This window comes from Gymnoscopelus braueri, assembly GCF_963280865.1.
Source record: "Gymnoscopelus braueri genome assembly, chromosome: 17".
In the NCBI taxonomy this organism is placed as follows: domain Eukaryota; kingdom Metazoa; phylum Chordata; class Actinopteri; order Myctophiformes; family Myctophidae; genus Gymnoscopelus; species Gymnoscopelus braueri.
Genome location: NC_137617.1, coordinates 7,775,904 through 7,792,676, shown reverse-complemented (window position 1 = coordinate 7,792,676; position 16,773 = coordinate 7,775,904). Strand labels below are relative to the sequence as shown.

The 16,773-nt window shown below is 42.9% G+C and overlaps 1 protein-coding gene across 1 annotated transcript in view; it reads left to right on the top strand.

The window, feature by feature from the left end:
* Positions 1-6,830: 6,830 nt before the first annotated feature.
* The window catches only part of LOC308104901 (anthrax toxin receptor 1-like), a 98,228-nt gene continuing 88,285 nt past the window's right edge, over positions 6,831-16,773 (top strand). Inside the window, exon 1 of the mRNA XM_080455534.1 lies at positions 6,831-7,339. Within this exon, the coding sequence (XP_080311660.1) occupies positions 7,107-7,339 (233 nt within the window). The 5' untranslated portion in view covers positions 6,831-7,106. The remainder of the gene's footprint in view (positions 7,340-16,773) is intronic.

Genomic DNA, 16,773 nt, shown 5'->3' with positions numbered 1-16,773 from the left:
TGGAAAATCATCTTTGACCCCACCCCGGGCACAATGAGAAAACATTATAAAACGGCAGTACAAGACAATACCACTTACTCGACACAATGCAAGAATGGGATGTGTCTGAACAAAGCCAGCTAACCGGGCTGCTAGTATGTTTATGTAACACCAAACACATTTCTTGGCACTTAAATAAATCATCTAGTACAAATCCTCACCAGATTTACTCAAGATGGCAAATGAAACAAAATCCACAGCCTGGCCCGGGGAGAATCACTTCCAGGTATTGTTGTGCAGTTTACAGCCCTGTTGATCTCCATGGCCAACAAAACAGATACGATTGGTGCCTGTCAACCGTACAGTGGTTGAGACTTTTACTTCTGAATCCACACATGTGTCTCTGTAAAGAAAGAAATACAAAAGTGAGAGCCCACTCTACTTTAAAAAATGTAAAACAGTCAAATGGGGCATACAGTATACTGTATAAGAAGACACAATGAGACATGGTCTCCCACGTTAATCTTTTGATTTGCTATCTGAAGAAAGTGAGGATATTTCTCTCTCTCAAAGCAACAGAGTAACTTTGCCTTAATGTGCCAGTCTTGAGGGGACAGCTTTATGAACATGGATTAAGATTATACGACACAAGTCTATCCTAAATGTAGAGCGGCCAGAGGATGCTGTCTGTATGCCCCAATAACACGACAGTGAATTGCTCAATGCTTGTGTTTAGGCCTGTGCATGTTGTGGTTTTATTCATTAATTGTACTTAAGGTTAGACACTGTTAGTATGGCTACGTTTAGGCGTGTGATTAAATGAATTCATTGTAGTGGTACTGTTGGTTAAGTTTAGTAATGTGTGTGTAATGTTAAAGCTAGAATCCATAAGTATCATGCTCTATACCCGGGATTCAAAACAGAGTCTCGTGGGAGACCAAATTTCTACCGCTCTACCAAGACGAAATCCCTGCTTGGCCAGGGGAGAAGATGTTGCCCTTATGAGTTTCGTGAGACCACCTCCAGCCACTGCAGATGTACAAGTTGTATTGTAGTGTGCCAGGGACCCCCCAGAGGAGAAGATTTATGTAAAAAAACAAAAAGAAACGGAAAATTATTCAAAATTGCACATATAAGCTCGCTGTGAGCTTGTAGATGTGCTGTTTTTGAATAGACCACGTACTGTATATATGGATTAAGTGGTTAAAATGATTGTGATGCTATATAAACTACTTTTGCTGGGGACCCCCTGGACCCCACTTTGAGAACCAATGCTCTACTGATAGAGATTGGTTAAATGATAACCTTTTATTCATTCAAATAAGCTCTGGAATGCAGCTTTAATATCTCCCAACATAACAAGGCCAGGAGACTTCATATCACATTTTCCAAACACACAGAACAGAGGGGCTGAGATGAACACAGGAATAAGCCTGCAGTGCACATTGAACCTGCAGTCATATTGTGGACTGGGATATAGAAATTACATTACATTTGCTACACAGTACGTGTATTACATTTTGATAGGTGTGCCTTTTAAAAGTTAAAACATGTTAAAATCCAGAATATTGTAATGTTCCGGGTTACTAGAGGCTGGGAAGGACCTTCCAGCTTGCCCTGGGGAGCATTTGGGTTTTGTGTGTTGTTTTAGTATTGTTTAATTGAGTTATTGTGTGAATATGGGAATGTGATTGATGTCATTGGATTGTGTTTGTTCGTCGTTTATTTCGTGTGTGTGTGTGTGTGCGCGCACGTGAGCGTGAGCGTGAGCGTGAGCGTGTGTGTGTGTGTGTGTGTGTGTGTGTGTGTGCGTGCGTGTGCATTTGGGGGAAAACCATGACTGACGTGGTTAATCGCAGGCAAGAGTGTTAAAAGCCGATATCACGGCTCCTCCTTTGGACGAGAAAATCACTGGTCATTACATCAGTATCAGAAGTGGGAAGTTGGAAGATACTGAAGAACCCTCTGCGCTTCCTGAGGAGAAGACCAGGAAGGGGCGGAAGGACACCACCATGTGGTCATCAGAGCAACACGGCGCTGGAAGAAAGTCTCCACGACAAATTGCCTCTAGGTATATCGCTTATATCGCTGAAGACGCCGACTTCATACTAACCAGAGCATTGTGAGATCGCTGGCACGATCAGGTAGCAACAGAGGGCGATGATGCTGTATCTAAGAACTTAAAAAAGCATATGTAAATGCTCCTAAAAGCGGCCCTGCTAATAACCCCAGAGACTATGGACAGCCACCACTGGCATCCAGTGTAATCAGAGGTATCGTCATGCGACGACATCTCTACCGTGCCCAGGTCCAGGCGGTGGCTCGGTTCAACAGCTGGTCAGGCTTTACAACTGCCGTTCGTTTTGCACAGGCACTGGAACGGCAAAGCACTGGTGATCCTCGACGACGTCTTTCACATGAAGGAGGGTTTAAGCTACAATGGCTCTCATGGCTGCTTTAATTTGTTACGCTGTAGCCCAGAAAGAAAGGATGTGCCATCTTCAGGAGCATGTTCATCAGTCCGACCCACAGACATCCCACAGTGCCCTGTGGGAAGAAGAATAGGTCAAATCAAAGCTACGGCTATCCAACAGGGCCATGTCTGCTCCGGTCCGCCTGGAGACAGCAGAAAGGGTGGAGGATGAGCCGAGTGAGAAAGACGGTGCGGGGATTGTCTCCATCTAACCATCTAGTCATCGAGACAAAAGCCAGTCCAGTGTTCCTGGTATGTCGTCTAATATCTCCTCCCTTTCCACTGAACACTGACTCAGTTGGAAAGGTCAAACCAAAGGGTTATATCTGGACTGCAAGCTGAAAAACACCAGGTGCCGGGCCCGCATCAACCCAGCAGCTTTCCTCTCCCTGGTCCACGGAGGAATCCTGCCTGACAGCCACGACGCATCCTGTCTGCTGTGGTCGCCCACATTTTCCCAGGTTTGGACCATGACGGGGGAACATACAGTAACAGCAGTGGCCAATAAAAGGTTGCACCACAAGTTTGGGCTGGCAGACATCCAGGATGAATACATCATCAGAGTGGATCTATTAGATAGAGCAATGGGGAGCCGGTGGATATCTCACGGGCCCGACTCCATGTGGTTTCAGTGACAATAGCTATTCAGTATCTCTATCGCAACAGAGCTAACAATGTCAGCGCTCCCAACAGTAGGCTACAGCAGGTGCATCCAACCCTGACAGGAGCCAGCCAAGGCACTATAACACTGACCCAGCCAGCCAACCAGAGTACATCATGGGCCAAGGCAGCTGGGTTCGACTCCACTGATGACCGGCCAGCTGTCAGAACCAGCAGCAATGAGAGCAGTTCTCTGGGATGAGGACACAGTAACAGAGTACAGGGATCATGATATCCCTGCAGTGCCAGAATTCCTCGAGCCACAACCCTGGCCTGGAAACCGGAAGAATCTGCCAGTGAACAAAAAAAAAGTTGTGATTGGATATCTATGCCCCCTAAGTTGTGGGGCACCAATCAGGGCCAGTATGCAAATATGGGGCGGGTTTATCACCAGAGTCATTTTTTTAATTCGACCCTTAGAAATGCAGGTTCCACAAAGAGATTCCACACTAATATCTACACAGTGATATTAGTCTGGCCATGCCAAGAGCAGGAAAGTGATGTAGTCCTCAGCCTGTTCCCGGGGTTGGGTTGATGTCCCAGATGGTCCACAGTGGCAGCATTGGATAAGGACAGAAAGATGTAGCTACTATTCCCAGTGGGTGAACCTTGCTGCTATCCAACCCTGCTGTATCGAATGTGTCACCCACCTTGGAAGAGGGGTGAGATTCGACAGCTCTTGGTGCCATCTCATGGTGCTTCCATGGTGGTCCATGGCTTGGTGGGGGAGGCCCTCTTCGGGATCGCCAAGACCCTGCGACAACTTCGGGGAGGGTTCTACTTACCGAACTGCAGACAGGGCGTGAAACTGTTCAGAAACAGGTGCGATTGCTGCACCAACCTTTAGGGTCCGAAGAGGCACGCGAACACCCTGACAACAGTGCCAGAAATAGGCGTTGTAGTATCGATGTGCGGGGGCAAGTTTGTCCTGGAGACACAAGTTCGGGTGTCTGATCCATCTGGGAAAAAGAGAGCCGGGTGCAGATGGAAGAGAATCTCCACACTGTGCACAGCCGAGACGGGAGCGTCAGAACCTCTGGTTCCTGAAGAAATTAGGTGTCCACCTCAGCATCCCGGGACATATTTTCATGAGAGATGTGGTTAAATCAATGTATGAATAGATAGCTAGATAGTAATTAATAATAGAAGCTCTAGCTATACTTTGGGTCAGACAAGGCTTAAGCATAATTTATCCTCAGTAGTAAGCTTGTCAACAACAAGAACTGATCTACAAGCTAATTGATAGTTCAGCAACACCAGGATGGAGCTAAGCTAAGCAAATGTACTCTACATTTATCACGTCACCTCCTCATAACAGAAGAGGAAGCATTGTCGGACATCCTGCTTCAATAACATATGCCCCCTCCCTTCATGTGCGTGCGTGCCAGCCTGTGCGTGTGTGTCGTCGTGCGTGTGTGTCTCATAGTCGTAGCTTACTAGAAGTGATAATCAGCACGTGGCTGCGCTCGTTAAAGCTGACTGCAGAAAGCATGTCATTGTCAAAGTGTAATTACAATACAGACAGACAGCTTCTATAACTACTGTAATTTAGCAGTAGGCTAGTTTGGTACCAACACAGCGAAACGCAAACAAACATGTACTGTTTAGAGAGGATTTAAGAATAATTATATAGGGTGGGTTACATCTACTTTCCAAATTAAATTTTTAGCCTTAGCAGGCTAGCTACTCCTTTGCATGTTACATCAGAATGTAATCTGAAAACGAGGTGACTTATTGTTCAGGATGGCACCTGAAAAAGATTAGCCTAATTACAATCACCTATAAACAATTAAATTAGGGTTATTGAAGAAAAAAAAATACGTTTTAAGATTTGTCTGTGAAATAGACATTAGGGGAGCTTTACACTCGTGGATCATTTTCATCCCACATGTAGCAAATTAGAATGTAGGCCTATTGTGTTGTCTGTCTTTGTTATTTTAATTGTAATGAGATTTTCAGTGGACAAAAAGTGCATCATAAACGCATTGTGCAGTGCAGCAGTTAGTTAGTCTACTGTACTGTAACTAGGAGGTAGCACGTAAAGTAACTAAGTACATTTACTCAAGTACACTACTTATAATTTTTTTTGGTATTTTTACTTTACTGGAGTATTTCCATTTTCAGTACTTTTACTTCTACTCCACTACATCTCAGAGGCAAATCCACTACACTTATTTGAAAACTTAGTTACTAGTTACTTTGTAGATTTAGATTATTATTACCCACTTCAGCCTTTTGAAAATAGCAGATCTACAAGCTCACAATGCCTATAGGGATGTGAAGTATTGTCAGCTTGTAGATCTACTATTTTCAAAAGATTTTAGACATTTGTAAAGGTGTGAAATGGACATCCTTTATAATGAATAGCCTATTTTCTACTTTTGTTCTACTATTTTCTACTACTTGGTACTTTAAGTACATTTTGATACCTACGTTTGTAATTTACTCAAGTATACATTTTGAATTCCGGACTTATGTAGGCATAGGCCTATTTCTACATTGCAGTATTGATACTTTTACTTGAGTAAAAAAAAATGGAGTACCTTTTCCACCACTGGAGTACAACAGAGAGCTATTCTGACCCATTTCCTCGACCCATGATCTGATCTCTCTCTCCTCCTCAGGATGAAATATGAAACCTGCGCTGGTCCCGTTTCAGCAGCAATTTGCAGTGTTGCCATGTCCGCTTATTATAAGCGACTATTTTTCTGTAAATGCTTGTAAATACTGGTAGTTTGCCAGAAGCGTTTTTTGGGGCTTGTTTCTAAAGTGTAGTTGCTTATTTGGGCTTGTTTCTAAAGTGCAGTTGCTTGCTTCACCATTTTTTTAATTATTTTGACAGACTAGTGGTTCTCAAATATTTTCATGTCATGGACCCCCAAATTAATATGTAGGCTATTCGTCCCTATAAACCCCATCTGAAAATGTTTTGTGCCAGGGGAGCCCAGCTTACCAGATTTGAGTTGTTAGATGTTTGAAAGAATCTTCCAAATATTCCACATTTTATTTCAAGATTTTTTGAAAATAGCAGATCTACAAGCTCACAACACGTCACATCGCGAGGCGTTGTGAGCTTGTAGATCTGCTATTTTCACATAGCCAATGCATAGGCTATAGGTTTAAAAGTGCTCATGTGGCTTAAGTTGCTTCTTTTGGGCTTGTTTTCCTAGACCTGATAGCTTATTTCTCACACAGAATATGGCAACACTGCCGAAAACCTTCCTTTCTAGTCCCTCCAGCTCCAACAACACATTGCTTTACATTAACATTAACATCTGCGGCAGAAACAAAAAAAAACACGACAAGCTTTTGTCTCTCTCCCCATTGGCATGCCTTGAATGTGTTGTTTATTAGGCTACTGCAAACTTTCTCTTTCAGATGCAATGCTCCAAAAAAAGCAAAGCATAAAACGAAGCAGAAATACAGTAGAAACAGCTTCAAGAATGAGGTCTAGGGAGAATTAAAGCAAGCGTTTTGCTTTCGAACTTCTGGACGCTAATATAAACATTGAAACGCTCATTTGCATAGAGATTACATTTAATAAAAAGCAAATTGTTCAGCTTTGTTGGTGTGCAGAGGACTATAAAAAGTAGGCTAAATATTTCAATGCGTGGTGGTGGACAACCCCCTCCACACACACACACACACACACACACACACACACACACACACACACACACACACACACATTTTGGTCTTGAAAGAAGGTGTCGTGTTGGAGAAACGGGACAGATTCCAGTTGCATCCTTTGTTTTATGCATCTCAAGTTTTTTTCTCCCCTCAGTTTCAAAATAACGGTTCTCTGGGATGTGAGAGGGAGCGCATCTTCCAAACGGAATACGTTTTTTTTTGTTTTGTTTTAATAGTTTGTCTCTTTTTCTTTTTCCTGGGGAGAATAACTGTGATTTTTTTGTTGTTTTGTTTTGTTTCGTTTGTCTCTTTTTGAGCGGTGCCAGCCGCTCCAACAAGTGACCGTGTGTGTTTGTATGTCCATATGAGCACGACATCAACAGCTGCAGCTGATTGCAACTTTCTGGGGAGAATAATTGTGATTTATTTTTTCCTCCTCAACAACATGCGTTTTTTCGTCCTGGTTTTGTTTTGGTTGGGATTATTGTGTTGTTTGCCCTCCATCAGTGCAGAGCCTGAGGTTCCAGATGATGAAGAGGTGGAAGAAGAGGAGAGTTCTTGCCAGGGAGCGTTTGACCTGTATTTTGTGCTTGACAAGTAAGTAACAATAATAATAATAATAAACTTCATTTGTATAGCACCTTTCATGACATCAAATGCAGTGCTTTACATAAAAAAAATAGATCAACAAAAGAAAAATAACACACAATATTAAACAAGATTAAAAACAATAAGATCAAAAACATCATCCAAGAACATTTTAAAAGGAGGCAAGATCAAAATGGTGCCAGGTGCCTGCCAGGCTGGCAGTATTATACCCCTTTTACAGTTAACATGGTTAATTTAAACCAGTGGTCCTCAACCTGTGGGGGGGGGGGGGTCCCAGATGACAGTAAAGTGACAATTTCCCCAGATGACAGTAAAGTGACAATTTAAGAACTTCTTAGACCTTTTTAATACCTCAAAAAGAAAGAAAAGAAAAAGACCATTACTGCATCAAAAGTAATCAACAAACTTTGAAACCTGGTGAAACATTGGCCAAATTGTCAAATAATGTAGGAAAGAGGCAAAAATGTGAGAATAGCTTATCTACAAGCTCACAACGCCTCGCTTGTAGATCTGCTATTTTCACAATTTGTATCTGTTGAATTGAAAATGTAATGCCTCAACTATGATTTTTTGGGGGGGTCACAGCCTGAAAAGGTTGAGAAGTTCTGAGAACCACTGATTTAAGCAACAAACTAAAACTAATTTCACCCACTTCTTTACATCTGCAAACCAGTGATGTGACAATAAAGTAGTAGAGTTTTCTTCTGACTCATGTAGCCTACCACTTGTAACTCACTGAGAGTGCACATTTTGTGCACAAAGACTGCACAATGTAATTTGTTCATGTTCAGAGTGAAATTAACAAGCATGCATGTGTAACAATGGCCTATAATGTCATGTTAAAGGAACAACAACAAAAAACAACAGGAATTTGGCTAAAGTTGGTCTAAAATATATTGAGGAAAACATGCAGGTCCCAAACTTTATTTAAGTCCTATATCATTTTAGCAAAAATGTGCTACCCTGAAAAATGGCATATACAGTATCTTAGGACAGAGGACGGCTGTGTTTGCATCAATACTTGGGGGGTGGAGGCCAGGGTAACACATCCAGAATATATTTAAAAAAAAATGCTGGTCAGCAATTTTCTTTTCATAATTAATTTTATTATGATGGCATTCTTTGTTTCATGACCTCTGTTGTCTGTTATTCTAATCATTGACAGCTGTTTTTTGCAGCGAGCAGTGCAATTGTAGCCTATACTGTTCGATGGGGATTAATTAAGTGACGTCAAAGGTGGAGGTTGTTGGCAGGTTATGAGGTTATTATACATTTATGAAAAACATCTTTACCTCATCACATCTGGGGAGCGCGTGTGCGCATGCGCGATGACGCTCCTGAAGGAGGCTGACTGCTGAGTAAGCAATACAACGGAAGATCACTCAAAAAGATTCTTCTCCCCCTCCCTCCCTCCCTCTCTCTCACTCTCTTTCTCTCTTCTCTCTCTCTCTCTCCTCTCTCTCGACCAGTAGTTACATATCTAAGCATACATTTCCAGACCTTCATCCCACTTCCTCTCTCATTACTCAGTCATTCCTAAACAAGAGCCCCTGAATTAGGCTATTACTGCAAGGACAAAGACCCAATAGAATTAATCCCTCTCTCTCTCTCCTTGACAGGGGTTGGACAGTTTTCTCATCTGATGTTGTTTATGTTATGTGAATTATTGTACAACCTTTAATAGCCGCTTAAAAACAACAAGTACAACTTTAAAGCCACTTCCTCTCCTGTCATTCAAATCAAGAACCCTAAATTATCAAGGGGACTTTTCCTCTCTCTCTCTCTCTCTCTCTCTCTCTGTCTCTCTCTCTCTCTCCCTCTCTCCCTCTCTCTCTCTCTCTGTCGCTCAGTGACCATTTCATTCATTTCCTCTCCGTCCGCCCACATTGGAAAAATTTTGTGGTTCTGACATCTTCAGAGCTGGCCCTCAGCGGCATGCCGGGGCTCAGCCTGCCTGCCTGCATGAGGGGAAAATACAGAGCATGCATTTCAGGCAGCAGACGGGCACATGGAGAACACTCTACTGCAGCAGTGGTTCTGAAACCTTTTTCATTTCAAGGACCCCCGGTTCAGCATGCATTAAGGCCTCAGAGTTACAGACCTGTAAGGGTCCATTTGGGTTCCTCCTGTCCTCCTAACTATCAATAATTTAGCTGGGGACCCCCTGAAACACCATAAAGGACCCCTGGGGACCACGTGTGTTCTACAGCACACACACAAGCGTGCACTGCAGTTAAAACTGCATGTTTGATAAATTATTTGCAACTGTAACACCAGCGTTTCGAACCCCGGTCTTCTAATTGTCAACCAGTAGGTGTCGTTTACCAGGGTCCTGTTTCTATCCTGTGTTCTTTTTTTCCCCTTTCTTATCTCTCCTGCTTTCATTCTAACTCTATCCTCTCTAGCCTGGCATGGCCAGACTAATGTCACTGCCCAGGGCTATTTTTTTTTTAGCGGTGGCAGATTCGTCTGGTTTCCAGGCTATATCCTCTCACGGAAACTACAAAATGATGGAGCATGCACAAAAGAAAACACAATTTCACCAACTTCTTTACACCTGTAAACTGTGATGTGACAATAATACTGATTCTGATACAGGGACTATACATTTCTCAGTGGAAACGTAGGGAGAACGCCTCCACCCACCTCAGATGTGCCCGTTATATTGTACTAACACCATATACATTGGTTAAAATGACATCATTTTATTCATACTGTATGTTCCGGCTTGCAGCTTTAACATAGCTCGTAAAAAGCCAGTCAACATGGATACTACAGTAAAAGTGAGAGTCCCTCTTGATGTAGTATTCAACCTGCGTCTGTGCCGCATTAGTAACCAGACTATTCCCTCTTTGCACATTTCACAGGGACACCGAATTACTTGATTGATTGTAACACAAAACACTTGTGTTTCTCCAAATGATTCCCCCTTGGGGACAAGCTGAAAAAGCGACACTAATTCAGCACGTCTGTGTGCAAGCGGTGACGATTCGTGATGCATGAATCACAGTTAACAGCAAGGTGTTTCTAATCATCGCTGTACCAGCCCAGTGCTTAGCTACTAACTGTGGAACGTCTCTGTTCAGTTATCGTTGTGGATTACAGGAAGATTCACGGCACACACTGCCTCAACCATGTGGGCCGGGGCCCCACTGGTGGGCTGCGAGGGTACTGCAAGTGGGCCACCACATAATTGGCCCGTTTGAGCATAGGTTAAATTGTGCTTTGACCTTCATGCAATACCTATTATCAAGCGGTAGTGGTCCTACCCGGCCATAGGATATACTGTCAGTAGAAGAGCATAGACCAACTACCGCCGCAGTTATGTTACAGTTATATTGTAATAATTATTGGCTTAGGAATGTGACAAAAACTGAAAAATCTCCATGAATTCAAGGCTTCATGGGGTGTGTACTGTAATTGATAGAAAATAAGTTCATTTTTGGGTGAACTATCCCTTTAACATACTATACTGATGGGTCAAAATAACATTTGATTAAAAAAAGTTGTACTGCAGCTTTAACAGTTTACAAAGGTAACCAATTGGGCCTGCAGGGATCGATTTGTAAACTCTCTGACTTACAAATGGATAAATGGATTTTTACTGTGTACTGTTTTAGTCACTTGCAATGTTCTTTGGTCATCTGGAAATGAAAGCTCGGTCTACAGACACACTCCTGGCAAGTTGACGTAACATTTAAAACACGTGTCTCCTCCCCCTTTTCTTATTAGCTCTGGAAAAGAACGTCACATAAAGGGATAAATTATTATAATGTGGTGGGTTTTTTCGGTGTTTCCGAGGTATTATGCCGATTCTCCTGAGAGACATAGAAGAATGAAAAGCGGTCCGTGTCACGGTGCTAAGCATCTCCAACGAACCCATGACTCAGTGCGTGCGTGCTCCTCAGATGTGGAGGGATGCAGCTGGGTTGGCGTGCGCGCTGCCGTAAGACACGACACATGTTCACAAATGAGCAGTGGTGGAAAGTAACTCAGTACATTTACTCAATGACCGTATACCCAAGTACGTATCGTCGTTGTCGGGCAGAAACTCTCTTATTTCCATATTCTACATTTTTGTGTTTTTTTTCCGTAATTTAGCGCCCTACGTAATCGTTCTACGGTGTCACACAAAACATCAAAAGTAGCAGATCTTCAAGCTCGAAACGCGGCGCAAAGCGACACGTTTTGAGCTTGTGGATCTGCTACTTTTGCTGTTTTTGAATTTGAATCCCGAAGCAGTTTTGGACATAGGCCTACTGTATGACGGTTACCACCCGACAGAGATGATATTTTAGGTACTTTTACTTTACTTGAGTATTTCCATTTTGCCATACTTCATACCAATTATTCCTTCTTAAACTTGAGATACAAGTCACTTGGTAGATTTATTTATTACAAAACTTACATTAATAAATAAAGCGCTATTTCATACTTTGTCTATTCGAAAATAGACAATCTACTAAGCTCACAACGGGGCCGTGATGCGACGCGTTTTGAGCTGGAGTCTGTAGATCTGCTATTGTTGAAAAAGTGTGACAATGCCAATACTTTTGTACTTTTACTTTTCAAACATTTTGAATACAGGCCTTTTACAGTACTTGTAACATAATATGTTCATTCATGGTGTGGTATTGATACTTCCTTACTTAAGTAAAAGACCAGAGTACTTCTTCCACCACTGTTGGCGTGTGCGGTACCATAAGAAAGGACACATGTTCGCAAATGAGGGGAACAAAGTCTGGTTTGTGTCAGTTTAGCATCGTTAGCTCACCAGCGTTGGTGCTTACTCCACTCTGACTGACTAACAAGGTACAGAGCAGCAGGGAGGGGATTTCAAACACATGTCAATTAATGCCTTACTTGATCATACTACAGCGTCACACAAAAGCGGCGATAGTAGCAGATCCACAAGCTCGAAACGCGTTTCCACCCGACATAGACGATATATTGCTGTACAGCTGCATGATTATGGCTTAAATAATCACAATTATTTTGGCTTGATATATGAGATAGTTTCTGTTTTTCTGCATTCTGTTTTGTGTTTTCTGCACACTGTTCTGCTGTATCTGACTTTTGTATTCTGACTTTTGAAATGATAAATTGTCTTTTATTTTACAAATACAGGGTAAAAAATGAGGGGAAATTGTCATTTGTGCAGATCTGTGCAGCTAGGTATTCACTGTTGCAGGTTAAAAGAAGTGAGAATAAAAGAGAGGAGCATAAAAAAGCAGGTTAGAATCAGTTCAAATCAGTCATGTACTGTAGATTAAAAGAGGTCCTATATCCAAATGTAAAAGAGCATTCAGCATAATGCACAGGTCGATAAAAGGCACAGGCGACAGACAGCCTTATAGGTTTTGTTCAACAGTCTGACACTGACAGTGTGGGGCGGCCATAGCTGAGTGGTTAGTGAGCCCGCCTAGGGAGCCAGAGGCCCTGGTTGCCCCAGGTACGATTCCAGGCCACGCCAGCATATGTGACAATGAAATTAAATGTGTCCCTGAGCAAGACTCTTAACCCCTAATTGCTCACAGGCCCTCATTGGAAACAAGCCTGCAAGGACTTTCATGAACGTCCTGTTAAAAGGAATTATCCTAGTTACTTGGTAAGGTCAAGCGAGCAGCTGCAGCCATACATCTGCGCCGCCATGACACTCAGAGCAGTCAGAGGGTCATTCTTCTGATCTCATCTTAACTAATCTTAAAAACATCTCATCTTAACCTACTTTTGTGCTGGGCTTTTTATCCGTCTACACCAAATCTCTTTGGCAAAAATTAGCCGATCTACAAGCTCACAGCAGGGAAATTCTCTGGCGAATATTCTCCCCAGAATAGGGTTTACTGGGGTTGGGAAGTGGTTAACTCATCTAATCTTCACTCATCTTAACTTTTGTAATCTTAACTCATCTCAGCCAATTTCAACTCATCTAATCCTAGCCTGGCATGGCCAGACTAATATCACTGCATAGATATTAGTCTGGAATCTCTGTGTTGAACCTGCATTTCCGAGGGGCAAATTAAAAAAAATGCCTCTGGTGATAAAATGTGCATGCTGGGCCCTGATTGGTCCCTCACAACTTCGGAGGGAGAGAAATACAATCTCTATTAACACATCAGGTGCCAGCATTTTTTCATAACAACTTACGTTGGGTGCCAGCATTCTCCCCATTGACTGCGCTTTGCTGTTTAAAGCTCTAGACTCCACGAGGAGCAAATCCATGTAAAAAAAAACATCCATTCATGTTGCGCGATGACCCTGGCTACAGCCTGGAACGATAACATTTCACTCGCGAGTTACAATGGGGGGGGATCGCGCATCGCGCATGACCGGTTTTCCCCACCGGAAACAGATTCGGAGATATAGGTGTTTTAAAGAAGGAAATAGACAGGAAGTGGATGGCAGCCATGTTTTTGTTTTTCCGGTGATCTATCTGGCCTATCCTTCTCAAGATCACAATGGGTACTCCCAGAGCTGCTCTAGCCCCGCCCGTGTGGAGAAAAACGAAAAAAACAAAAAGACATATTTCACGGTCTGGACCGTGTTCGGCACCGGACCGCTACTCTGCGCAAACACGGTTCAGACCGTGTTTGGCACCCGATGTGTTAAGAGGGGCCAGACCTAATCTGCCAAGGGCATTTTTTTTTTTTGCAATGGTAGATTCGTCTGGAACCAGGCTAATCTAATCCTAACTCATCTTATCTCATCTCAGATTTCATCATGCACTGTGTTTTGCAGCATGTCCGGTATCGAGGAACACATGTGTGACAGGGTTGGTGTTTGGTAGGGAGGAAAGTATGCTATGGTTCAGTGCGAGTGGAGGTCCATAAAGCAGACCGTAATGAGGGCGATACCGCGCTGCGTGAAGCTTGTAAGCGTACGCCGAAGAGATTTATTACAGACACCGGGAGATGAGCTCACGTCGCGGTGGTGGTGACGGCGTAGGACTGAGGTTCGCGTAGATGGAGGTCGGCCGGTTCGCGATCAGAAAACAGCCGCTTTGAACCCTGTACTGGCTTGGAAAATCTTGGCAGTAAAAGGGAATTGGAAACATTGTATCATCGCTCAGAAACACAAACAGACGTTGAGTCGAGGCTGTTGAGTCGAGACAAGGTATATTTAAAGCTGAGTTTTATGTCCTAATCAAAATGACAAAATCCAAGAGGCAACCCATGCTTGGCCAGGGGAGATGTTGCTTGTGAGCTTAAAGGGATAGTTCACCCCAAAATGACATTATTTCTATCGATTAGTCACCCCATGGAGACTTGAATTAATGGATATTTTTTGTTTTTGTTGCATTCCCAAGCCAATAAATTGATGGCCGTTCTGGTACAAGGAGTCTCCTTTGTGTCTCCTACGGGAATGTGACAAAAACAAAAAGATATCCATGAATTCAAGTTTCCATGGGGTGACTAATCATAGTTCAGATTGAATAGTTGAGTTGAAATAACATTTTATTCATTAAATCAATTCCATGCTGCATTCCAAGTTACTGCCAAGGAGCTGCTCAGCACCTAACTAGTAGAATTGCGGTCACACGAGACTGCATGAAAGTGACCCCTGAAATACAATTGCATTCACACACAAGTCGACCTCCGGAGGAGGAATTCAAGTTTATAAAAAGAACGATGCCGTTTAGTGCCGTACAAGTGGATCAAATAAAATACTGTGGAAACTTTATGTGAGCCATAGTCTTCCCTCCACCCGCCCAGCGTTCAAAGAGACCCACACCACCACTCTCTCCTTCCGAAAGCCACTCTCTGAATTAATTCCTCCTCGAATCCCATTGTAACTTCACAGAGCCCTCCATACTGTGAAGTCAGACAGCTGTGTTGTGGTGTGTGTGGTATTAAAAAAAAGGCTCAATTGCACATACTATACCAATTAGATCGACTATAGCTGCCACCCGCCTCTCTGTCCCACTGCTGAAATAAATGTCAGCTAAATTCAGCCGTGATAATTACCTAATTGAAAGCTTTGTCAATGAGGCGTGCGTTAAGTGATTACATACGCTATGTACGCTATACAGTGTCATGTGTTGTTCTCTCTTGTTAACATATGCCCATGTAAGTTAAAGTCACACAGCGGAACACATGAAAATGCAGCTAAACTGGAAGGACCAACAGTGACTTGTACATCCCTCAAATTCACCATTTCATATTTCATATTGACAAATGTATCAGCCAATTGTGCTATCTTGTAGTCCAAGTGTATTACTGTACTTCCGTGCTGTTAACGTGTTTGACTGATAAAGTATTCAATCAATCAAAAAAGTAGCCCTGCCTGAAGCCCATATGCCCAATATATTCCCTGGCCAAGCAGGGATTCTCTCTTGAAAGAGCGGTTGAAAAAACGTGGACTTCCACAAGGGTGTCTTGGGTTCAAATCCCGGGTTTTACAGTTGTTATTAGCTCTCTCCACCGGGAGAGGACATAAAACATAATGGATTGCAGGTTTAAAATATGAATTTAAGACCTTTTGAAAAGTACACCTGAGTTTTTGTCAGAAGGCAGCATTAAATATAGTGTGTTTTATCTGGATAAGGGTAATAACATCTATTATACTCTTCTAGACAAGTACCGCTCTGATTTTTATTAGTAGTAGTACTGTGCTGCTACTGTAAATACACTGCCACAATGACTGCCACTGTAAACCATGTGGTTCTACGTCATACCCAGAAGTCCTATCAATGCACCCCATTGACGTTGTGTTTAACAAGCCCGTTTCGGGACCCTGGTCTCTGCCTGCTGGCCTGGGATCAGTTCCTGCCACAGCACTAACCTACCTCCCACAGTACTGTAGGTGTACGTTTCTCAACGTCGGGTAAGGGGACCGCCAGGGTTCGAAATGGACCCTTACAGGTCTGTAACTCTGAGAGTGTACAAATGGAACGAAATGGACCCTTACGGGTCCATTTGGTTCCATTTGTACACTCTCAGAGTTAAATTGACACTGAGGATTGTACAGTGTAGAATGGGTGCCCAGAGATTAAAAAGTATCAAATGGGGTCTGTGGTCTAATTCATAACAAACTGGCGGTCCTTGAAATGAGCCCATTCAGACCTGTTCGTTGTTAAACCTTTCAAGCCGGGCACACCTCTGTGTGTAGTTGTTGCTATATACAGTATAAAGCCATGTTAATTTTGTTTTTTGAATTAAAAAGTTTTTCAGGAAACTTAGGTCAGGATTTAGAAGGCGTTTTGTAGAATTGGCCTCAGGTCTTAATGGGTTAAAAAGGTTGAGAATCACAGTTGTAGCCTACAATCTTGTCTCCCTCCCAGGGCTCCCACTGTCTCCATCATGAAAGGGACAGAGGCGAGTCACCACCCACTGAATCACATCCTGTCTTTTCCCATTAGCCACAGTCACAATTTAGACACTTCACTTCATTCCCTCTATACCAGCGGTTCTGAAATGGTGTGC